The following is a 26,698-nucleotide window of genomic DNA, read 5'->3' on the forward strand; positions in this document are numbered from 1 at the left end:
AAGCAGATAAGAAGGAAGGGAGGAAGGAAGCAGATGGTCTGGCAAACAAATTAGTCTAAACGTTCGAGAGCATCATACCCTGAGAAAGGTAACTGCTGATCTATCAAGAATCAGGGAAGAAGTATTAGAAGACATTTTTCTTAATAGCTGTAATTTCACACATATAATGGTTAGGAATCTCGACAGCTTACTTGCTTTTTTTTTCTTGAAGTTGGATTGACCTTTTTTTTTTCATAGTTCTAGTCTTGTTTTTTTCTTCTTTAAATTGGGATAGAAAGACATTTCTCTTTGAAGGTGTCCTTTGGTCTTTGCATTTGTCTGTTCTACTTTTTTTTTAATACCATGTGTTAACCAAGGACAATAGAGTCCTCAGAATCTTCTTTTTGGTAATACACAAAGATTTTGTGCTAAATACAGGGCAACACTGAAATGGGAAACGTCTGAATTTGTGCATGTAAATGTAACCAAAAGTTTAAGACTATTCCTTGTGATAAGACATTCTCTTTGTTGTTAAAAAAGGATCTGTGGTCAATGGGGGAAAAGATGGGCTTGCTAAGTTTTGAATTTCCTTTGTGAAGTAAAGGCGAATGCTTGGACAAAGTTTGTAAGTGCTTGTATATGGTATAGCATTGACAAATAGAATGATGTAGTGCAAAAGAATTAGCATGTACTGGGTTTGTGATATGCTGGCTAAGACTAAAATTGTTGGGAGTACAATTTATCTTGTTTTGATGACTGCCACGGCAGCTAAAGTCAAAGCTGACTCTTGCTTAACTAGGGATCTAGATTGTCCATTAGTGTCTTATATTGTTATATTGAGGAAGGTAGTTATTTTGGAGCATTTGTATAGATCACACCCACAGTGAAATAATTGCAATGTCCCAGGTAGTCTCAGCAGATAAGGGTGAAGTGACTTTGATTGAAGTGATGCCATTAAGAGCTTTTTTTATTTATCAATAAGAAGGTACCACCTTTTATTCTGTTATTTTGTTTAGCACTTGGATGAAAAGAGTTAGGGTTGATTACGCAGGAAAATGGACATCTTCAGTTTTATGCCAAGTTTTTGTAGTTGACATAATGTTTTGTTTATGAAATGTTACCCGGGGTTTGAGTTAGGAATTTATCATAAGCACTTCTAATGCTTAAGTAAACAGTCTTCAGATATTTATCTGGATTAAGGGGGTTTACATTTCGAAGGCAGGGTTAGAATAAAGTTTAAGTTAATGTTTTGTTCCAAGTTTTCTGAGTTTTAGAAGTGTAAGAATAAAGATTACATGTCAAGGCTGAGAACATTAATTGGAGAAGAGCGGTGATTGTTTTGACTGGAAATGAGGGTTTATGAGATGCATTAGTGACTGGTGTAGGTATGATAGACATTTTTAATAGAAGGAATACTGGAGATGGGAAAGAATGATATGGAACAAATACTTTGTTTAGGATAAATTGAAGAAGACTCTAATGGGAGGGGAAACAGGAAGCAAGAGTTTCTTTGTACTGAAATGGTTTATGATATGCAGTAGTGGTACAGTTGTTGTAGAGGAAAAGAAATGAAGCGGCCAATAATATCATTAAGGTACGTATGACAGTGGAAGTGTTTCACATGTTGCTGTGATGGATGGGATGCTGCCTGTTCCATTGAAAAAATAACATAGATGGAAACAGTAATTCCCACCTGTGTTTCCAGAGTTGTGTATTCGCTGGTAGCTAAGGAGTAATCTATGTTTATTCCCATTTGGGCAATGTGTAAATTCAAAGAATAACAGAGGTTAAGTTTAGAGGTATAGGGATAATGGTGATATGTACTTGTAGGACTGATGAGAAGAATCATAAACCATGAATTCACTGGGGGATAATGATGAGGGTGTGTTGTAACAGAAAATTTATGTGAAAAGAACATGTTACTGATTTATTTTGTAGTTAGGGAAGGCTTAGTGAATGGTAATAATTGGGAGATGTGGAAAGAGAGTCAGCATTAAGAAGGTATATCTTTAGATGAATGCATATCTTAAAATTGAAAAAAATAAATCAAACCTCAAGTGATTGAACTGCATGGATTGATCACAAACTCACCAAAACACTTAAAAAGTTAATTGAAGTGTTTTTGCAGGGGGCAAGCCCTCCCTCCATTAAATGTATACATAGATACCAACTTCGAGATCACACTACACTGGGGAAAGATCACATTCCCAGATCCCTAATATACCACAATCTCACACACATAAAAAAGCTGGCATATGCAATCCACTGATATTTGATAACGCTTGCTGGCTTTTTTCCTGGTCAATGAAAAAAACATTTGGTCAAAAAACATCAACGATTTATATTTATGTTATGTAATACTGGATAGTTTAGTACTGGTGTTGGAGAAAGCAAGGACAAGTTATGTGTGCTTCATATGTGTTCAGAAATATGAAGGATTTCTGTCTGACAAAATAGATCTTATTCATTTCATAGATATTTCAAGGCCACCAAGTCTTATGACCATTTACATATTCGTTCAAGCTTGAAGTAAATTTATGGATGCTTATCCAGTCATCTGGGTTGTGTTTAAACTAAGATTGTGAGTTGAATTAGTTAACACTTGCAGAGGAAATTTATTCCAGATGTTTGCGAGATGCTGAATTATAAACCTTGTCCCTACACAATTTGTATATCTGCCATGGCTTAGTGGTAAATCACTTTGTCTATGGTGTGCAGGGTCCTGGGTTTGAGCCTTGCAGAGGCTGTTTACTTTTTTTACCTAGGCTTGTATAGGCCCTAGGGCCGATAGCCTAGTACCAGCCTATGGACGTTTTTTTTTTTTTATTTGTTGTTAAAGATCTAAGTCCCTGGTTGGTATTGGAGGAATTATTGGACTTACAGACATACAAGAGGTTCAGGACAACTTGGGTCAGAGAGCTCCCCTCAAAATACTGTAAGCCACTAAATAAAAGGTTAGAGTTTCTAGCTTCTTTTGGTAATTCAGAGACATTCGACCTGTGACCTTCTGGTTAAGAACAAGTAACTGAAGTTTGCCTTCGTGACCGTGTCAAATTTTGTAAAATAAAAGTGATGTGAGTTGTAAAGACAAGAATATGAGAAGATAAATTATAGATGTCCTTCCATTTCACTTTTGCAGTATTCTTAACATGAGGGATCCCCTGCCAAGGGCTGCCTGATGTCCAGCCACTGTATCAAAGCCTCTAGGTTGTTAAAGATGCATCTTGTGCTGCCATTGCTAGGCGTAGGGCAAAAAGATAATGTCTGGATGCATCATCCTCAGAACTTCTGTTCTGCCAGTGTGAACGTCATCTTTGATCATTGGTCTGCTCACAAGAGCAGTTTGCTGGTTTACCTAGTCATTTCAGATACGTGCCCTGTTGAGGTTTTTTGCTTATCCTTTTCTTTTCCTTTTGTTTGTTGTGGGGTTTCATGTCATCCAGAAAGAGTAAATGCCAGTGTGGGAGACAGATTCCCCATAAAGACCATCACGAGCAGTGCTTGTTTTGTTTAGGTGCTTCTCATGGCCATACGTCCTGTGCTGTTTGTCAGGCTTTTGTTTCAAAGACCTTATGTAGTTGTCTTTCATCCCTAGCCATCAAGCTTGAAAACCAATGTCTAAAGCTTTTAGTGAAAGATGCTATGGAGGGTACTTCCCAGTCTGAGGGTCAGCCATCTTCGAAGAAGTAGGCCAAAAAAAGTCAGGTCAGATTCTTCGGCTGTGCCACTTCCATCAGACATCTATCTTGAGGCTGGTGAAAGCCCAGAGGATCATCTGGTTCCTGTGCTGGATTCCTCTACCACAACTGGTTCAGGGGCAGGAATGGATCCGGCTTCTCACACATCCTCGGAGGCCTTCTGACATTCATTTGGAACCACAGCTGATTATCACCAAAGGGCCGGGGGGGGGGGGGGGGCTCCACAGAAACTGGTAAGGGAGGATTTCCTGACTACAATTATTAAATGTAGGCTGAAGTCAGAGCCTTCTACGCTTCATAAGGTGGACATTCCTTTAAAAAAGAAGCAAAAGACTGAACATATCTCTCTTGCTCTTAAGGTCCCTCGAAGTGAGTGGCAGAATTTTACCACAGGGCTTGTTCACTGCTCTTATGGCCTTGAAGCCTCCTCAGGGGGGTTTCTGTCCCGGCTCCACCTTGGTTATCTTCCTCCCTTAAGAGAACTAGGGAACAGGATTTCTCTGAGGAAGAGGATTCGGATGAGGAATCCCTGGCCTATTATACTCAGATTCCTTCCCTTTTGGGTTATGGCTCTGAAGAAGAGGAGTCTGCTAGTCCTGAATCTCCTTTTGAGGAGATTTCCTTTGGGTTTACTTATTTCCAGGATGATGGAATTCTTTAAATGTGACTGTGCCCAATTGTCTGAAGTTCAGAGAAGATATTATGAGCTCCTTCAAATGAAGTCTCCTAGACTGTGTGCTCTTTCTCCTGTTTTGGCTGCTTTATCGGATGCCTTTTCTTCTGCATCTCAGGCTCATGACTCACAGCCCCCTGCTCCTTAAAAAAAACTGATCCATTTTATAAAGTGCCTGATGACTGCAAATTCCTTTATAAGTGTCCATCTGCTGATCCTGCTGTGTTATCCAACAAGCCTTCTAAATTACTGCCTTCAACCAAACTTTTTCTTTCTGATAAGGGCAGCAGGAGTATGGAAAGGCTATGTAAAAAGGTTTATACTTCAGTTATACTAGCCTTTTGAGCTGTTAATTATCAGACTCATATCACCAGGTATATTTTGGCTCTTCTTTCCAAGCTTGCCAGGTTATTTCTGACTTTCCTGATATGGAGGGAAAGAATTCTGCCTAGTTCCTATTAGGGAATTCTTTGCAGGTAGCTCACCATTCCATTAAATGTAGTTATGATGCAGCAGATATTTCTTCTAGGGCTGATGCTTTTGGCTGTGTGTTGAGGAGATATTTCTGGCTACGGCTTCAACTTCTGCCTGATGATATTAAGGCTAACTTGGTGGATGATCCTCAGGACAACAAATTTTTGTTTGGTGCTGTTGATGATGATTTGTTTCAAGTCCTGCAGTTACAGGACCTGAAACATATTTTTGTTTCTCCTGTGCCAAAGTTCCAGAGAAACTATCCCAGTAAACTGGCTTTTGTTAGAAGGCAGTCTCGTCCTGCTTCTAAAGGGCAAGAAGGGTATTATTAGTTTTTCTCCACAAAGTCTACCCAGACCCCTCCTGCTCAGAAGCCTTCCTTTCCTGAATAACCAGGTGCAGTCTGACTACCTGGTTCTTCACAGCTGCATTCCTATTTCATACTGTCTTTCTCTGTCTCTTCCTGTCAGGTTAGCCATAACACAGGATTCCCGGGTTCTTTCCATCATTTGCCAAGGGAATTTCATGGTTTGGAAATCTCTTCCCCCTTTCATGCGCATTCCTCAGCCACCTCAAGACCAGTTAAACTTTTTCAAAAAGGTGCTTCAGTATCTTTTGACTAAGGGACCTATTCAAGAGGTTCCAGCTGCTTTAACTGGGAAGGGGGTTTATTCCAGAATGTTTTTGGTCCCCAGGAAAGAGGGCACTTGGAGACCCATTCTGGATCTTTCTCACCTGAGTACTGTTCTGAAGGTTCCTTCCTTTTGAATGTAATCCATTCAGACTTTATTCCTTCTACTGCTTCTTCATGGTTTTATGGTTTCTGTGGAACTCAAGGATGCTTACCTTCATATCTCTATTCATCCCCTTTTCAGGAAGTTTTTACATTTCTCTGTTGCTTCCTGCCATTTTCTGTTCTCTGCTTTGCCCTTTGGCCTCTCAACTGCCCCAAGGGTATTCACCAAATGCTTAGTTCCTGTGATTGATTTTTGCAGGCTCAAGGACATTCAGGTCTTTCCTTATTTAGACAACCTTCTTATTATAGGTTCATAGGTTGGTACTGGGCTATCTGCCCAAAGGCATATATTAGCCCAGCCACATTGTGTGCGGTATTCACCACCCCTTTAGTAGTTCCCTAGAACCTTGTACTAGCAGCTAGTACCCTTGGCCCCTATCTAGTAGTGCTGTTGGTGTGATCCCCGGTGTGAACTTTCTGATGTTCATCATGTTACCCTGCTGCAGTCATCACACTTGGGTTATCCTGCCATCAGGCGGACCCGCAGCCGACCTGAATTCCAAAGTCTTGGTCCGGTTTCGGTTGCTGTCGCTTCTTCCCTGACGTCAGTGCGCAAGGGGTATATAAGAGGCATCCAAAGCCATTTTCTTCAGTTTTTCTTGCCGCGCGGTGCCCGAAGCAGAAGCAGTTCGCAAGTGCCGGTCGGCCGACACCTGAGATTTTCGATTCGAATTTCACTCCGAAGCCTTCAATAAAGCTAAGTACCCCATTGGGGAAACTTTTCTTGCCTCAGTCCAACAATTGCATTTCTTGTGGGAAGCAAATACCTCATAAGGACTTCCATTCTTATTGTATTCCTTGCCTAGGCCCAGACCACGACGTCACAGGTTGTCGGTTTTGTGCTAGGTTTAATAAATGAATTATCAAATGCCGTTTTGATTTCGCTCGACATTACTTTGGTAGGAAATTTAATTATATCATGCCGTCGGAGCAGCTGATGACCGGCATGCATAAAAACCGCAAGGATAAGGACAGGCAGCCTGGGAACAAGCCAGATTCCGAGGCCTCTGCTGGGCCTGTCGCCGGTTCTCCGGTTTTCAGTGAGGCGCCTACGCAGCCCCTGATGACCGCAGAATTGGAACCCCAGACAGCTGCGGATTCTCAAGCGGAGTGTACTAGGCCAACGCAGCCATCCTTATTAGGCCCTTCCGACACCGGAGCAGAAGGAGACCCTGGTGCAGTGGAAACACCTTCGGTTGCAGAAGGTGTCTTCAGACCGACTACACTCACCATTAAATATTATGCTAAGCTTAAAACTCCTTTAAAACCAAAAAAGACTGTGCATCAGTCTGCAGTTCAAGGCCCCATGCCTAAGAAACAGATGCTTAAGATGGCTGAAGATTTGATTAACCTAATCAGGGGTTCCCATCCCCCTCCAGATAAAAGACCAAGACAAGAGGAGGATTATGCTTCCTCTGACCAGGTTTCAATTTCCTCAGATTCTTCTGAGGAACAGGATTACACTATTCTCCCTTATGAAGACTCTGATGCTGAAGACTCAATTCCCTCAGCATCTCCCCCTGAAGACTACTCCTTTGGGAAAACTTTACATACCATGAGGGAACATTTCCACTGGGAAGGCCAGGACTACTCTGATTCTAAGAAAAGGCTCTGAGAGTTCCTTTTACTACCCCAGCACAGACCACTTACTATCCCTCCAGTTTTAGATATTGTGGATGATGTTTACTTGGAGTCTAGTCTAAATCCAGACTCTCTACCTCCTGCTCCAGCCAAACCAGACAGATACTACAGAGTACCTGATTCACACAAATTAATTTATAAAAGCCCTGTGGCTGACCCGTAAACAATTTCCCAGGGTCCCAAGGGGACTAAAGCTTCTATGGCTAAAAATCCTGTGCCCTCTGAAAGGGATTCCAGAGCCCTACATAGATGGGGAAAGAAAATATACACCTCAGCAACTCTGGCTATGAGAGCATTAAATTGTCAGTTTCACATGTTGAAATATCAGCAATTCCTAATGTCTCAATTAAAACAAAAAATGAGCACACATTCTGAACAGTCTGAATTCAAGGAAATGCAGGATCTGTTGCATGCAGCTGAACAGGTGGGCAAACATACTTTACAATGTGGATTTGATTCATTGGAAGCTTCCTGTAGAGCAGCTGTTACTGGGTCTCATACGTAGACATGCTTGGTTAAAAGAACAAACCCTACCTAATCATGTTAAAGCAAAATTATTGGATGCACCTTTACAGCAGGATGTATTATTTGGTGTCAAAGCAAAAGAGGTTTTAAAGAAAATGGAGGATAAGGCAAAGTCTATGCAGACGGTCAAGGATTTTTTACAGGTACAACCTCCTCGTTTCAGCAGAAATTGGCCAACAAAAAACTGGTCCTTTCCAGCTTCTGACAGATCACAGAGGGGCAAATACAGATGCCCAAGGGGCAGAGGTCAGTCACAAGGCCCTTACAAACCTCGCCAGTGGGGTACTGCTACCCAGAAAGGATGAGAAGACAGGCCCCAAGCTAGCAGAAGACAAACTCAATGACTCAGTCCTCAAACTACCAAGCAAATCTCTCCTGGCAGCTCCCTTGGGAGGAAAATTAGCATTTTTTGCAGACAACTGGCACATCATCACAAAAGACAAATGGGTCCTATACATTGTCTCACAGGGATACAGATTCCACTTTCATACCTTGCCAAGGATAAAAGGAATGCCAAACCTGCCACCAAATCAGTGGACAGAGGCACAAAAACAAATTACAGCTCTCATGGACATGAGAGCCATTCAGCAGGTACCTACACGGGAGCAAGGACAAGGATTTTACTCAAGACTCTTTCTAGTCCCAAGAAAAGACAAAGCATGGAGACCCATTCTGGATCTTTCAATTCTGAACACCTATCTGCAAGTACCAAAATTCAAGATGTTAACCCTACAGCAGCTTCTTCCCATGCTGGGCAAGAATGCTTGGCTATTAACGTTGGACCTCAAGGAGGCATACCTACATGTCCCTATCAGACAAAATTGCAGAAGATACCTCCGCTTCATTGCAGGTTCAATGCATTATCAATTCTCTGCACTGCCCTTTGGCTTATTTACTGTGCCCAGGGTCTTCACAAAATGCCTGGCACCAGTAATTGCATACTGCAGACAAAGAGGAATTCAAATATACCCATACCTGGACGACTGCCTTATTCAAGCAGAAAGCAAGGACATTCTTTTAAAGCATCTGGCATTTGTCAAACACCTTCTAAGTTGCCTAGGGTATACAGTAAATGAAAAAAAATCAAAACTAGTGCCCTCACAAAACGTAATATTCCTGGGTGCCAGCTTGAATACAATGGCCCAGATGGCTTATCTCACGCCAGACAAGCAACAACAGCTGACTCAATATTTCAAAATAATGGCAACAAAGACCCAACTCCCCTGCAAGAAAAATTCTGCAAGCCTTGGGATTCATGGCGTCTTGCATACTACTAGTACCATTACAAAACTGCATATGAGGAAATTACAATGGTACCTGAAAAGCGTATGGACTCAGCACAGCCACAGCTTGGAAACAATGATACCACTCATTCCCTGCCTTCAACAGGAGTGTCTATGGTGGGCATAGGCATGTCACCTCAACAAGGGTCAGCCTTTCACCTTACCCACAGCCAGGCAAACTATGACAACAGATGCTTCGGACTATGCCTGGGGAGCACACATGGCAGAACAGTGCATTCAGGGCAAATGGACTACAGATCAAAAGCATCTGCATATCAATCAAAAAGAAATGCTAGCAGTACAGAATGCCCTAACAGCTTTCAAGGACCTCTTACACCCAGGACAACTAATAATAAAGACGGATAATACCACAGTAATGTGGTACATAAACAAGCAAGAGGGCACACATTCCTACCCTCTATGCAGGCAAGCAATGACCTTGTGGAACACAGCACTGTCTTACCTGGTTCAATTACAAGCACAATTCCTGCCAGGAAAGAAAAACACATTGGCAGACGACATAAGCAGAAACATCATGGATCCACACGAGTGGAAACTAGATCCACAAGTATTTGCAATGATAGTTCAAAAATGGGGATGCCCAGACATAGATCTGTTTGCCAGCCCCCAAAACTACCAACTTCAAAAATTTTGCACAAGGACATTCCATCCACAAGCTTGGAAAGTGGACGCCCTCTCATTCACTTGGAAAACATTAACAGTGTATGCCTTTCCTCCACTGCCTCTTCTAGCAAAGGTACTGCTGAAAGTCAGATTAGAGAGGCCACAAATGATACTCATTGCACCAGACTGGCCGCGCCAGTAAGGAACATGGCCCACGGCCCACCATGGATTTTACCACAAATTCCTCACCTGCTCACTCAGCGAGACAATCAGATTCTAAACAGCCAGCTCAAGACTTTAAACCTGGCTGCATGGCAAATTACCTAAACAACTGGCCAACACCTCTATCCAAAGCTGTTATGGATGTCATTCTGGAGGCCAGGAGGCCCAGCACCAGGAAAACCTATTCAGACAAATGGAAAAGATTTTGCGCCTGGAACCAGGCTAAAGGCCAAAATCCCCTTGATCCAAACATTCCTCAGATTCTACAATATTTAACTGAGATGTTGCACAAAGGACTTTCCTTTTCCTCTATTAAGATCCACGCCTCAGCAATTTCAGCTCATTACAACACGGATCCTCCTTTATTCTCACATCCACTCCTAAGACAGTACCTCAGAGGGGCTAAGAACATAAGCCCGCCCAGGAGAGCACCAACACCTACTTGAGAGCTCAACTTTGTTCTGGAAAAGCTTACACTACCACCCTTTGAACCAGCTTTTTCAGCAGATTTAAAATTTCTTTCATGGAAAACTGCCCTGCTACTAGCAATAACCTCAGCTAGAAGAGTCTCAGAGCTGCAAGCACTAATGGAAGTGGAGCCTTTCCTCATTTTTCATCAAGACAGAGTCTCTCTACGAACTTCCTTTATGCCAAAGGTGGTATCCAATGTAGCCCTAAACCAAACCATTCATTTGCCCACCTTCTTCCCAAATCCCCAGAACAAAGGAGAAAGACTCCTGCACTCTTTGGACATTCACAGGCAATTACGTTACTACTTGGATAAAGCTAAGGCTTTCAGAAAATCTGACCAGCTCTTTGTAGCCTATGCTGCAGGATCACAAGGAAAAGCTATCTCAAAACAGACCATTTCTAAATGGATAGGGCATTGCATACATTTCTGCTACACGCATCATGGGAAACCGGTACCTGCTAACATTAGGTCCCACTCCACCAGGGCTACAGCTACATCAGCAGCCTTTCTCAGGGGAGTGCCAACAAAGGATATTCTGGAAGCTGCAACTTAGAGTTCAGTGCATACCTTCACCAAACACTATCACTTACCTCTATATTCTAAGACTAGAGCTGGTTTTGCCACTGCAGTTCTGCAGGGCCTACTAGCTTCTTCTAACCCTGTTTAACTCCACCACCCATCCTTAGCTTTGGGATTCAACCCAAGTGTGATGACTGCAGCAGGGTAACACGATGAACATAGTACAGTTTTGTACCTACCATAAATGTAGATATTCGAGTGTTCACCCTTCTGCAGTCCAGGTTACCCTCCCTCCATCCCCTTTGAATTAGCTGAACTTATCTATACCACTCTATCCTATACAACCTCTGTGGTGTATTTGCTTGTGCCTGAAGGTATTGTTTTATTAATATATATATATATATATATATATATATATATATATATATATATATATATATATATATATATTGCCTACCTATTGGGGGCACCTGACATCTGGGGCAAGAAAAACTGAAGAAAATGGCGTCGGCTGCCTCTTATATACCCCTGGTGCACTGACGTCAGGGAAGAAGCGACAGCAACCGACGCCGGACCAAGACTTTGGAATTCAGGCCGACTGCGGGACCACCTGATGGCAGGATAACCCAAGTGTGATGACTGCAGCAGGGTGAACACTCTAACATCTACATTTATGGTAGGTACAAAACTGTACTTTACCCATCCACTCATCAAGGTTCCTCTTGAAGAGTGATAGTGAGGGGCTCTGTCTTATGTAGATCGGGACCCTGTTCCATAGTAAGGGAAGTCTCTGCGAAGGGAATCTATCCCTCCAGCATGTTCTATTCATTATTATGTTGAGGTTTATATCCCTAGAGTGTGTAGCTCGAGTAGATTTCATTTTGCTAAGGTGGAGCATGTTCAACAATTCTGGGTTGGACATGGCTCTGTAGGTTAGACAGAGATCGCCTCTGAGAAAGCGGTATGCAACAGAGAACAGTCTTAGCTTTTTCAATCGTGCTGCATAGGGCAACTGTTTGAGGCCAGTAATCCTCTTGGTTAGGTACCTTTGTGGTCTCTCCAGCTGCTGGAGATGTCTAGCCAGGTACATTCCAATTGGTGCATTGTACTCAATAATGGGTCTGATGAGAAGAGTAGAGGGGCACCATTATATCCTTAGATCTTGATGCAAACCCTTTCGTGATCAGATGGGTCACATAGAAGGATTTTCTAACCACTTTGGCAACATGGTTATCAAAGGAAAGCTGACTATCTACTTGGGTCCCTAGATCCCTTATTTCTTCTTCAGATTTCAGGGGATTACCTCCTATGTTGTAGTTTGCGGGTACTCTGTTTTTTCCAAAGGGGATTACTATGCATTTTTTTGCATTTAGCTTGAGATCATGGCTTTGACACCATGCATCAGTCTCATTTAGGCCCTGCTGCAGGATCTCCATGTTGGCCGGAGACTCTATTATAGCACCCAGTTTGCAGTCGTCCACAAACTTAGTCAGCCACACCCCTTCTGTGCTTGCCTGTACTTCTGAGAAGTATATGCCAAACAGGAGGGGCCCCAAGACAGAGCCCTGAGGCACACCACTCGTTACTGGTCTGGATTCGGACATAGATCCCGCTACTCTTACTTTATGGGATCTGTCTGAGAGCCAGTTTGCGATCCATCTTGCGACATAAGGGTTTATGCCCAGGCTGGTGGGCTTATCAATAATACCTGAATGGGGAATGGTGTCAAATGCTTTAGCAAGGTCAAGGTAAGCCGTGTGTACCTCCTTTCCCTTATCTATAGCCTGAGTAACTGTCTCAAAGAAATCCCCCAGGTTCAGGAGGCATGATCTGCCCTTGATGAAGCCGAACTGTGTGGGGTCCAGCGACTGGAGGTTCCCAATCTCTCCATTTATGAGTTCCATAATGATTCGCTCCATAGCCTTACAGATCAGACTGGTCAGGCTTATTGGTCGGTAGTTCCCAGGGTCAGTTGTGGCCCCACCCTTGTGTAGCGGGACCACCATTGCCGTGCGCCATTCTATGGGCACATATCCTGTGGAGAGGCTGAGACTGAACAGGGTATTAAGATGCGGGTTAATTCCTTTTGGAGCTCGCATATGACACAGCCTGGGACACCATCTGGTCCCATGGAGGCAGTGTTTTTAGCTTTAGATAGAGCCTTGTTAACCAACGTATCGGTAATAATTGGACTTACACAATCCCCTAGAATGGTAATAGGCCCTGTAGGTGGTGAGGGGGGGGGGGGGGAATTTGCACTGAACCTGTCAGCCAAGATGTTGGCAATGTCAGAAGGGTCAGTGTATTTTGTTCCATTTTGTACTAGCTCAGAACAGACCTGAGCTTTGCCATTTAGGTTTTTGACATAGCCATAGAAGGCCTTATGGTTATCCTTGGCATCCTTGGCAACTTTCTTTTCAAAATTAGCTTTAGTTGACTTGATGAGGGCCCTCAATTTTTTACTAATGCTGATCAGGGATGATTTTTATGCTTGAGATTTGGCCTTTTTTTGTATAAGTCTCCTCCTTTTATTGTAAAGTTTGCTTATAGCCGGGGTCCACCAGACTGGTTTCTTCTTGCTTGAGGAAGGAGTCTTGATTTTATTTGGGATAGCACGGTCCATGCAATCCTGAAGATGCATTTAGAGTGCCTTGGTGTAGGATTCCGCATCCTGGATATCATTATCCTTCTGCAAGGGAATAGTGAAGCTTTCCACTTCGGATGCAAGTAGTTTGAAGTTTGCTTTGGAAAGGTTTTTGAATATGGTTTCTTTGATTGGGGGAGGTGGAGGAGTGAGGATGTCCAGGATTATCAGTTTGTGGTCGGATCTGGCCAAGGAGGGGGTGATAATGGGTGTGGTACAATGGGCGCCCATATTTGTGATGATTAAATCCAATATGTTGTCCCCTCTAGTGGACATATACAAGCCTCCTCTCCGGAGATTCTTTTACAGCACCTTCAGTTGGCCATTGCTCTGTTGCAAAGCCTGGGGTTCACTATAAATTTTCAAAAGTCCTTCCTGTCCCTGTCACAGGATCATGTTGTTCTGAGATGCAGGATGCAGACTGCTCCGATGTTAGCATCTCTGTCTCCTTCCAAGGCTTTGACTGATTTCCTTTTTGCAGTCCCTTCTTCCTCTGGCTTTGATTTCAGCCAGGGGATTTCTGAGGGTTCTGGGATTCATGGCATCCACCATCCCTCTGCTTCCCTTCGCCAAATTGCACATGAGAAATCTTCAATGGTGTCTGACGTCAGTTTGACTTCAGCAGTCTCATCCTCTAGAGATTTCAATTCCTCTTCTTCCATGTCTAAAGTTGGAATTTCAGTAGTTGATTCACTAATTGACCTTGAATCCAGGGTTCCTCCTTTCAACCCCCACATCCCCCTCAGGAGTCGTTCGCAGACTCCAGAGATGGAGGATTGGGGACTTCTTTCCGAAACATAAATGTGCAAGGTCTGTGGTCTCCTCAGCAACAGAAGGAACAGGTCAGTATCAAGGAGGTGAGATCTCTTCTGTTAGCTCTAACTGCTTTCTCCAGGGCCCCTAAAGATCTTTACAGACAACACTACAGTGATGTGGTACATCAACAAACAAGAGGGGAAGGTCCTATTTCTTTGCATATTGGCACTTCAGGTTTGGGAGGTAGCGATCCCTTAGCAAGTGACACTTTATGCAGTGTACATTCCTTCAAGTCAGAATTTTGTGGCAGACTCCCTGAGCAAGTCCATAACACAGTCTCATGAGTGGATGCTTCACAGGGATGTGTTTCTAGACATTATCCACCAATCTGGTATTCCTCAAATAGATCTTTTTGCCTCCCCTCTGATCAGGCAACTTCCTCTATTTTTGTGGCAGGACTCCATTGGAAGGTGGACTCCCTATCATTTTCATGGAAGGGGATGTTTCTTTATGCCTTCCCTCCCCTTCCTCTCATTCCAAAAGTCCTATGCAAGATAAAACAGGATGCTTCCAAAATCTTACTGGTGACTCCCATTTGCCCAGGCAGCATTGGTTCCTCCTTCTTCTGCATTTAGCCAATGGCAGTCATCACAAGTTACCTCACAGGGTGTATTTTCTCACACAAAACAAGGGATCTCTCATCCATCCCTACCTGTCCACTCTTCAGTTGACTATGGGTGATAGGATTTTGATTCCCTATAGGCACATTTTTCCTGAAGATGTGCTTCGGGTTCTGCAGGAGGCCAGGAAACCCACCACTGGAAAATCCTACTTGTCCAATTGGAAGAGGTTTTCTATTTGGTGTCTTTCTCATAACCTGGACCCACTTACTATGGATGTTCGTTTGGAATTTGTCTTATTTGTGTGACTTCCTTAATACTGGGTTAGCATATTCTTCTATTAAAGCCCACCGCTCACTATCAGCTATTTCTGCTTGTCTGCCTTTGGCTCTTCCTTTGGCCTCTAGGTTTCAGGCCAAACAGTTTATTAAAGGTGTCCTTCACATTAGACCTCCCAGGAAGCCTGTTCTTCCTTCCTGGGATATTAATTTTGTTTTGAAGAAATTGACACAGGCTTCTTTTGAGCCTGCAGCTTTAGTTTTCTTACAGCATTGTTCTTAGAAGGCTGTTCTTTTGCTAGCCTTTACTTCTGCCAGACGTGTGTCTGAGCTTCAAGCATTTACGGCTGATCCACCTTCTTTTAGTTTTTCATAAGAACAGTGTGTCCCTTCATACTAACCCTTTTATGCCTAAGGTGGTGAATTAGTTTCTCAATCTATTCATTTACCCACTTTATTCCCTTCTCCGCAATCTGCTAGTGAGAAGGTGTTGCACACTTTGGATGTGTATTGATGTCTCAGATTTTATTTGGACAAAACTAAAACTTTTCAAAAATATGATCAGCTTTTTTGTTTGTTTTCATCCTAGATCATTAGGTTTAACAGTTTCAAAGCAAACTGTTTTCTCTTGGATTTCTAAAGTCATTTCCTTTTGTTATTCTTATCATGGTAAAAGCCTTCCTTGTACAGTCAAGGTTCAATCTAATAGGGCTGTGGCTTCTTCTTCTGTTTTCAAGGGTGTGGATACTAATTCTTTCCTTGAGGTGGCTACTGATCTTCTGTGCATACGTTTACCAAGCACTACAAGCTGGATGTCATATCCAGGGCTAGAGCTGGTTTTGCTAGGGCCATTCTTCATGGGTTCCGAGAAGGCTCTGTTGGCCCTTCCTCTTCCCTATCTTCTTCCTGAGCTTTTGCACTCTAACTCATGTTAAGAATACTGCAGCAGTGAAATGGAAGGACATAGTACAATTGTGTAAAATCTTACCATAACAGTATATGTCCTTTTCTTCACTGTTGCACTATTCACTCCCTCCCTCCTCCCCCTGGTCTTTTGCCCGGTCTGGATGTGTATATTACCCTCTGGTATCCTAGGGCTGGTTTACCTCATGGGGCTATCCGAGCTGAGGATGATACATCTGGATGTCAACTTTATGCCCTACACCGAGTGCAGGGAGCATACCTGTGATGTACGGTGTATCTTTAACAACCTAAAGGCTTTGGTATACTGACCAGATGTCGGACCGCCCTCGGCAGGGGATCCCTCATGTTAAGAATACTGCAGCACTGAATAGAAGGACAGCTACTGTTATGCTAAGATTTTACACAACTGTACTTTTAAGCCAAGTGAAAAGTGGTCAGAGATCCTTTGGTGAATATTGTGAAAGTAGGGTTTAGCAAATTGTAATGAGGTGACAAAAGGCCATCCAGCATTGGTAGAAAGTGTGACTTTTTCCAAGAAGTCAAGCTTGAGATCTGAACTTCATGACTGAGAAACTAACCCTTACCTTATTTTGAGCCTCAGTTCAGGTAACCTCACATGCTTATCTTGGATGATTTTCTTATTGGCAGTTACCTCAGCTAGAAGAAATTCTAAATAGCAGGCTTTTAAGTACATATGCATAGTCTTCCGCAAAGATAAAGTGCCCTTAAAAGTTTTACTTTTATATGTAATGTTGTGCCTGTATTAACTTAGAACCAGTCCATCCAGTTCAGGTTTAACACGTAATGGATCAAACTTACTGGAGACACTTTAGTTTGTTTTTTAGATAGAAAGCAGATTTACTCAGTAACTAAACAGAGTCATTGTAAGTGGACTGACAATTGTACTGTTTAATGTTGAGAAATCCTACAAGAACTTGACTGGAAGGGTTAAGGCCTGCTCCACAAGATCAGCAGCTACCATTGCAGTCTCCATAAAAAATGTGTCATGGTCATCCATCTGCACCCTTTCCAAATGTGATAAACTGGGTGCTCCTTCTAGGAGCCCAACAGGATTTCTTTTGCAGTCCTTCCACCCTTTACTTGAGCTTTTAGGAGCCACTTCTTTCTGCTCCTCCAAATTCAGTATGTTTGATTTGCTGCATTACTGATGCTTATTATGTACACAGTACTGGTGTATGAGATACTTACCATAACAGCAGATGCATAAATAATTGGATAATTACTAATTACTACAGAACAGTGCCCTGTCCCATCTCCTGTTATTGTTTATATAGCGTGTGTAGTACCAACAACTTTTCTGGGTTTTCTTTCTACGTTATTTACATTTTAGTTTATTAAATATTATCTTAACCTTTTCAGCTACAAATTTGCTCAGAATTTGTTTTTAAAAAATACTAAAAGTTTATTTCTGCTTTTAAAATGTCATACAAATTGTTGTATGTAATTTGCACAAACACACACACACACACACACACACACACACACACACACACACACACACACACACGAAAAAAATAGTAACAGAAGCACATGGTTTACTATCTTTTATAGTTAGGATTTTCTCTAATGGCCGTGGCACACGACTTGGAGACATGCTTCCTAGGGACAGCAGTCAGCTGTAAATGCTTGGACAATACATAACATTCTCTCCAAATCAAGTGAATGATTTATTGTAGCAATGTTTCTGTTTTTCATGTATCTAGCATCATGGGGAACACATCACATAAATACACTGTGTTTACTTTGTTGGATATAAAAGACCGCAAAATCAGATTATGGCTTTATTTTATGAAATCACATTCACTGTCAAATGTCAACACTGTCACTGCTTCTTTTTCTGATCCTGTGCCACAAAACAACTGTTTCTAGGACAGAGGCCATGAGCATGTGGCAGGTTAGCTCACACTATTAAGGCAATACGTTCTTAATGAGACTCATCTTGTGGTCTTGAGTTTGACAACCCTAAACAGGCTTCTACACCCTGGACAGACTACCACTCCATCCCCTACCGGATCTGAAAATAATTCTTCCCTTGATACTATTAATTCTTTGGCCTCTCACCTCTCTAGTGACTATACTAGTATCCCCGACCCTGCATCCTCCAGACTACCAATCTTTAGGCTACAACCCATCTCCACTGCCTTTATACAAAAATGTATCCACAAACTTAAACCCTGCACCCCTCGGCTGACCAACTCCCATCTGAATTCCTTAAAAAAGCAGCCTCTGAAATTGCCTATCCCATATCTATTCTCATTAACAGAACCATAAATGAAGAAACCATACCTGACATTTGGAAAATCTCTCACATCATACCCTTGCACAAAGGAGGTAACTCCTATGAACTCTCTAATTATAGGCCCATAGCTCTCTTGTCCCCACTAGCAAAGATCATGGAAAATGTGTTCATCATCAGTTAATGGACCACTTAATAAAGTACAACATTCTCACTAACTGTCAACATGGATTTAGGCCTTCTCACAGCACAACTCCTCACTTTTACAGACCATATTAATAAGAATCGTAATAACAGCATCCTGTCTTCAGCTCTCTTTATTGACCTGTCTAAGGCCTTTGATATGGTTAACCACTCCATTCTCCTGAAAATTGAAATCTCTCTCCTTAGAATCTAAGGCTGTCCACTGGTTTAATTCCTATCTATAACAAACTCTCATCCCTTCTCCCTATCTCACTTGGGTCCCCCATGATCTATTCTTGGACCACTTCTTTTCTCCCTCTTTATAAATGACTTACAAGCAGAGGCCACTTGTATACAATATGCTGCGACTCCACATTAATTTTGCTCTGCTAAATCCATCTCTGAACTACAAATTAACACTCAAGCTGTTTTCTCCAAAGTTGAAACCTGGTTCTCAAGATTGTCATATCAATAATACCATTAAATCTGTAAACAGACATCTAATTTCTACTCTCTTCTATGCACACCTTTATTATACTAACCTCAAGAAAAATATTCTCTAAACTATCTACAGCTAGATTTGTTACTGGTAAACCTTTCAAAACACACCACTGTCTTAAACTGGCTTGAACTATCAAACATGTTACTTTTTTTCCCAACTCACATTTGTTCATAGAGCATTTTACCAACCTCACAACACACCTATACTCCAACCTCTGCATCCCCTACTCTAATCTAAACCAGGTGATTCCCTTTTTCAAATACCATTGGAAAACACTGGAATCAACTTCCTTCTGAACTTACTTCTATTGCCTCCTCTGTTTTGTTTAAACAAAACTCAGAAGTTACCTTAAAAGCCACTGGATGTGTCCCTGCTCTAATCCTGACAACTACCTTATGTCTATTTATATCTGCTCTCTCTCTATTGTTGCTTCTCTTTCTTTAATCTTATACTTTCTCCTTGGTATTAAAACATGTTAGAATGTTCATCATTGTGTTACTCAGATTTGCTAGAAAGTTAAGTGCTGTTCTTATTACATTTCCTTTTCCATGTTCTTTCACTTTTTTTTCCTGTTTTTAGATATAGGTAACAATGTGTATTATGTCATTTGTCCTCATGATGTATCTCCTTTTGTCTATATGTGGAGCTTTTCTCCCCGGGCCTCTGCTGAAAATGGAAATATATCCAGTTGGACTAGCCCGGTCAACAAATGTAAAATAAAAAATAAAAATAAATAAATAAATTATTTCAATCTTTGATTTATCTGCTGTGCAACTCTGAACAAGTCCCTTAACTTGACAGTGCTCCTGGCTTGCACATGAAAATGAGTATTTGTACCTTGTAGTTGTTTTACCCAGTAAATGTGTGAAAAAATGCTTATAGTCTACAACTTTTGTAAGAAAATATTTTGTTGGGGAGAAATCTGTCACCATCTCTGTTATACAAAATTTCAGTGGTATTCATTTATTTATCTTGCAGAAAACTGTGCAAAAAATGTATACTAAGATGTTCCACTTCTCTTATTATTTATTTGTTTTGCAGAAAAATGTGTAAAGAATTGACACCAACATTCTCTATTTCTTTCTTTTTCTTTCTTTATTTTGCAGACTGTTGTGCAAGGAATTGACATTAACCGTATCCGAGGCCTAGGATTTGATGCAACCTGTTCTCTTGTAGTGTTAGATGACCAGTTTCGTCCTTTGGCAGTGAATGTTGAAGGTAGGATACTTTATTTGCTCTCCATGTGTGAACATAGTTCAAGGCCAGGTACTACATTTGTCCCTTTCACATTGGACAAATCCTTAATAGATCATTTTTGTGAATTTCCAAATGTCAGCAAAAAGAAGTAACTTCATCTGATGGAGAGGATCATGTAAATCATGGAACCTTTTTTTTTTCCCCTGTAGCACTACAGTACAACATAATGCATGTGATACAGAAGTATTGGATTGCTAAGTGTGTATCAGGACAGATCTTTAACTACAGTGATATGGAAGTCACCATGTCATATGAGAAAACCTGTACTGCTGTCTAGAAGCATCCCATAGAGAATTTTCTGCCAGTACCTGTTAAGAATGACCTAGCTAGTTATTTTAGTTGTTATTGTTTTTTTAGAATAAGGGTGATGTGCAGAGCTGTAGTAACTACAGAGGGATTAAATTGATCAGTCACAGCATGAAGTTATGGGAAAGAGTAGTGGAAGCTTGGCTAAGAAGGGATGTGATGATTAGTGAACAGCAGTATGGTTTCATGCCGGGAAAGAGCACTACAGATGCGATGTTTGCTCTGAGAGTGTTGATGGAGAAGTACAGAGAATGTCAGAAGGAGTTGCATTGTGTTTTTGTAGACTTGGAGAAAGCATATGACAGGGTGCCTAGAGAGGAGTTGTGGTATTGTATGTGGAAGTCAGGAGTGTCAGAGAAGTATGTAAGAGTGGTACAGGATATGTATGAGGGTAGTGTGACAGCGGTGAGGTCTGTGGTGGGAGTGACGGATGCGTTTAAGGTGGAGGTGGGGTTACATCAAGGATCAGCTCTGGACGGAGATATGCTCCAGAGAGAAGAGGAATGAAGGTCAGCAGGACTAAGAATATATATGTGTGAATGAGAGGGAGGATAGAGGAATGGTGAGGATGCAAGGAGTAGAGGTGGCAAAGGTGGATGAGTTTAAATAATTGGGGTCAATAGTTCAGAGTAACGGTGAGTGTGGAAGAGAGGTGAAGAAGAGAGTACAGGGAGGATGGAGTGGGTGGAGAAGAGTGTCAGGAGTGATTTGTGACAGACAAGTACCAGTAAGAGTGAAAGGGAAGGTCTACAAGAGGGTAGTGAGACCAGCTATGTTATATGGGTTGGAGACAGTGGCATTGACAAAAAGGCAGGAGTTTGAGCTGGATGTGGCAGAGTTAAAGATGTTAAGATTTGCACTGGGTGTGACGAGGGTGGACAGGATTAGGAATAAGTATATTAGAGGGTCATCCCAGGTTGGAAGGTTTGGAGACAAAGCCAGAGAGGCAAGATTACGTTGGTTTGGACATGTGCTGAGAAGGGATGCGGAATATATTGGGAAAAAGATGCTAAGGATGAAGCTACCAGGTAACAGGAAAAGAGGAAGGCCTAAGATAAGGTTTATGGATGTAGTGAGAGAGGACATGCAGGTGGTTGGTGTGACAGAGCAAGATGCAGAGGACAGGAAGAAATGGAAACAGGTGATCCGCTGTGGCGACCCCTAACGGGAACAGCCGAAAGCAGATGATGAGACATATATATATATATATATATATATATATATATATATATATATATATATTTGTTTTATAATATTTCTATTATCATATATTAATGTTTTGTTAAAATTTCCAGTAAAAACAACTACTTTTTCTTTTTCAGTTCTCTTTCTAACCAATAACATCTGTTTATTAGTTTCAGAGTCTCTGGATATCAGAGCTTTTTTAACAAAACTTTTAACTTAATCATACTATAGCATGGATGGAGGGAAAAGAAAATGAGAGATGAACACAGGATATTGGAAGGAATAGGAATCCCATTTAGGATTAAGAGTACAACAAATGAGGCTTACTTTGGACCAGGTATAATAACATTAAATTATAGTATTTGGGATATATATCTTTTAAGTATGCTAATGCTTGGCTGTAGAATTTTGATTGTGATGTGGTGCACTTAATAGAAGCACTGTGAGTAAAACATCATTGAGTATTCCTTTTAGAATTACTGTAACACTATAAGCAGAATGTGAAAGCTCAAAATTGTAAAAGCGGAATGACCACTGCATTGCTGTGTTAAATGTATTATTTATTGACCATATTGACAAATGTGAATGTTACAGGTACTTTTGAACAAGGAAATCACAATTGTAGTACCACTTATTGCTTAAGAATGCCTCTGTATAGTCTGTTATAGAAGGACAGGAACAGGTTGCTGATGGATTGATTCCTATACTATGCCAAAAAATGCTTGAATTATAGGGTATACCAATGCTGTAGCCATAAGACAGCACATCACTGCAGTGGACAGGCCATCACCATTGGAATAGTTGATGATGAAGAGCTGCAATTATTCACTGCGCACTGTCATGTCTCATACCCTACTGACATGTCATCAACTACCGAACTTGACCATATATGGAGAACGAGTCAAGTATTGCCAGATCTGCCCTGTAAATTGGTGCATATTGCACTCAGAAATGTCACAAAGGATGCAAGTCTCTAGTGATGAGCAAGGTAGAAAGAATGATGCAATCCACTGAGGCCCCACACCATTCACACAGTATGGACTTCAACCCATAGTATTTTCCCTTATGAAGAGACATGCTCCTACATTATATACAAACCAATAAAGAGGAGAACCAGCCATTCCTGTGCTACACCTTTTTGCCTTAGAAAACCTGAAGGAGGAGCACTGCTGCCCCCTTCTGCATGTGGATGAGGCCCATATCAAGTAGAGAGTGCAAACACTTTGTAAACCCAGGAGTATGTGAGGGCTCATAGGTTTTGACTGAAAGTACTATATGCAGTCATGGTACTGATGTCAGCAAAGTCCCTGAATTTTTTTTACATGCTGTTTGACCTCCAGTTTGAGCTTGCCGTCAGTGCTGTTGGCAATATCACCTAGACTTTATCGTCATTAGACATTGAGAGAGGTGCAATGCAAATCATCTGCAATGCATTCCCAATGATTAAGCATCACAGTTAATCAGTTTCACCTGATGCAGTTCCTGTGGTGAAAATTCCATATTGAAAGCTGACTACAGCATATGGACAGAGCCTGCCTTTTCCAACCTGACTAAATAATTCCTTGATTTAAGATTCATGCCACCAAGTACCATCCCTGCTGTGTTTGGCTCATAACTGTTCTTTGAAAGGGTTGATCAGATTGTTTGATTATTTTGAACATACCAGGACATAGGGAATGAGCACCAGTTAGTATAAGGATGATCCTATCACCATTCCCACTTAACTTTTGGAGCTTCCATGGTCCTATGATCTATGAAGGACACCCCAAGACTCAAAATCTATATTGCATCTTGGCAGGCTATGGATGATACTTGGATGAGTTCATCCATACAGACCTTGCCATTTCCATCCCTTGATGAACAAAATAGAGTGAGTGACCTTCGTTGTGACTTCATATGTGGTTTGACATGTTCCTGAAAACAAGACGGACAGAGTAGAGTAAGGAGTAGGCAGTGCAACAGTGTGCCTTCTTTTGTGTGTTTGACTACAAATCATATCTTGCTGTGAGCGCACATTTACCAGTACATATATGTCTTTTCAGCTGCATAACTGTTTGTTCTGTATGCTTTGCAGTTAAGGTGTTGACATTTTCTGTTTTTCCAGCATTATATATAATGACATCCAGTGCTTTATCTCTCTTTGGCACATTTCATGCTGTATATGTATACATATTATCTTATTGTAAGTAGATATTTAATACCGTATACATATATGAATGGATTTTATAGCTGTCCTAGTTGGTGTTTCATGCATCATGGATGTGTTGAACTGTATGAGTCCTTGTAGCTACTTGCTGATGAATCTTCAGCTTCTAGCTTTTGTGATGTCATCTTCTAACTGTGGAGGGCTGGATGTTCCTTACCTCATTATTATTATTGTCACTGACACCTTCAGCATTTTTCCAGCATACTTGACATATCAGTTTCGCAATTATGGACATAGCAACACAGTTACAATGGCGCATCCAAGATTTTCAGTATTCCACCATGCATATTAAATTTAACAGTCTTCAGATATTCAGTCTCTTATCATTTTCTGCACTACCTATAGTCTTCACAACTGTGGGCTTTGTATTTGCAACAGGCTGAATATACATCCCTCACTATTTATTCTCTTGCCAATTCCCTAGCTTTTTGTATACACTGTACCTTTTTATAGTGTGTTTACAAAACAGGCTCATTAAAAACATATTCATGCCTGTTTAACAATGAAGTGTAATGGATAATTGAACACTGTAAGAATAAAATAGTTCATGGGAATGCAATACGCATGTATGCAGAGCTGTAGTACTAAAGTCCAGAAGAAAACAGCATGCAGAGAACAGAGGAATTTAAATGGTGTGTTACAAAACAAAACAGTAAGGCACTAATGTAACAAATCAGTTAGGTAACAGATATATATGCATTTTTGTTTAGGTACATTACATGCAAAAAGCTAGGGAATTAGCAGGAGAAGAAATAGTGAGGGGGTCTATAGTGACCACTTTCCACAAAAATAACATATCTGGCTTGAAAAATACTTTAATTAACCGTATGGGATGGTATTAGACTTTTCACTAAAGGGTGGAAACCACTCCTAAAGTTAACAGCACATTGTATCTCCTTGAAGTGCCTCACTCTTTCTGCAAATATAAATTGAAATATTCCTTTTACCTTTATTTGGCTATTAGTTTTCTCCCTGTCAGGTATCAGAAAACAGCATTTGTAAAAGTATCAGGTTCATAATTCTTTATGTTGCCTTCCCCACGATCATTCCAGTTTCTGCTACAAAATATGCTTATTAAAAAAAATGAACTGCAAAGCAAGACTATCTGTCTATAAAATCCACATGCAAATGTAGCACAAGATGATATTTGCAGTTATGTGAACTAAATTTGCACATAACATCTCACTTTCAGGTATCAACGATTCAAGACCACATTGCTATAGATTGATTCCCCTGTGATCATCTATCTGTTTTCACGTGTGAATTTGCCTGTAGAATTAATATAAACTCCTTATGATAAGGTTTTCCACAGTACCTTAACAGCCATATGTAAACACTTCACCAAATCATAGTTGAAACCCTGTCAAATAAATATTCCTTATTTCTGTGGCTAACACTTGTCACTGTCAGATATAAGAAAACAGTACTTTTAATGGCATCAAGATCATGATGCTTTATTTTGCTTTCATGTGATTATCTGTTTCTTCTGTAATAAAACATTTTGTTATAAAAAACTTGTCCTGCAAAGCAAGAATTTTGAGTTCTTATAATAATAAACAAATGCAGCACTAGATGTTTGCAGCCAGATAAAATAAAATGGAGTATTTTTCTTGCATATAATTGGCTGCTGCTTTTCAGAGCTGAATATTAAAGAGCAGTGTTTGTCAAATAATCTGCACCCTAATACAGTACGTTGCTACCTACAATGATTATCTTTTTTCACAAGTGCGTTTGCATAGTAGAATTAATGCAGCCAAGAGATGCTGTCATATTATGTGTACTTTTCAGCATGAATGAATACATCATTCCCTTGCACAATGACTATTCACATATCATGGGACTGGTATGTTGGATTAGTTTTGATGATTCAAAAAACAAGTAATCATGGCAAAGCAGCAAACAGCATTTTGGACTTGAATTATTGCAAGTACTGTACTGTTTGTAGTTGAAGTGCAACATTCAGCATTACAAAATCAACAACACAGGACAGTCTAGTTATTCCAAAGTGTTACACTTTTTGTTTTCTGCACTACTGCAGCAGCTTTTCAAATTGTAGGAATAATACTGTATCAAAATTAAAACATTAATCCAAAACTGCTGAATGTGCTCTTTTAACTCTTTGGAAACTGCTTTTGAAGCAATACTCTTATTTAGTTGCACATCATTCATTATCATAATCAGCATCCTTTTTTTCATTTTCTACATGGGGTCGAGGTGTTGTATTAGCTGTCACCCCTTTGATTCAGTGCCACTCTCCTGCCTTGTTCAGCAGTCATGTCTGATCCTGAAAGGTCTTCTTTCATGAAGTTCATCCATCTCTTGGCTGAGTGTTATAATTTCCTCTTGTCTTTTTCCTGTCTCTCCCAAATCATCTTCACCAGATTGCCCTGTGCTTTCCTGCAGAATAAACAACCATAATCTGTTCTCCTTGACCTTCTCTGCAAATGTTCTACATTGGCTTCTGCTGTGATGTCCTCCTTTCTTCATCTGTCCTATAGTGTGCATCTTACCACCTATCTCAAACATTATCTCAAGCCTTTTTGGCTTCACTGCCCAGGTTTCTATGTCATACAAAAGCAGTTGCCACACTGTTGTTTAGTAAATCTTACTTTTCCACTTTTCTGACATTCGTATTTCACACTATCCCTGACACTCTGTGCCAGTTGGTTGCAGT

At 41.0% G+C, this 26,698-nt stretch overlaps 1 protein-coding gene across 3 annotated transcripts in view; it reads left to right on the forward strand.

Moving 5' to 3' along the window:
* The window catches only part of FGGY (FGGY carbohydrate kinase domain containing), a 2,391,991-nt gene that overhangs the window by 280,386 nt on the left and 2,084,907 nt on the right, over positions 1-26,698 (forward strand). For all 3 annotated transcript variants that reach the window (XM_044085530.1, XM_044085531.1, XM_044085532.1), the window contains exon 3: positions 20,177-20,288. In XM_044085530.1, coding sequence (XP_043941465.1) covers positions 20,177-20,288 — 112 coding nt within the window. The remainder of the gene's footprint in view (positions 1-20,176; positions 20,289-26,698) is intronic.

Source organism: Protopterus annectens, chromosome 10.part0, assembly GCF_019279795.1.
Source record: "Protopterus annectens isolate FY-2018-M chromosome 10.part0, PAN1.0, whole genome shotgun sequence".
NCBI lineage: Eukaryota > Metazoa > Chordata > Ceratodontiformes > Protopteridae > Protopterus > Protopterus annectens.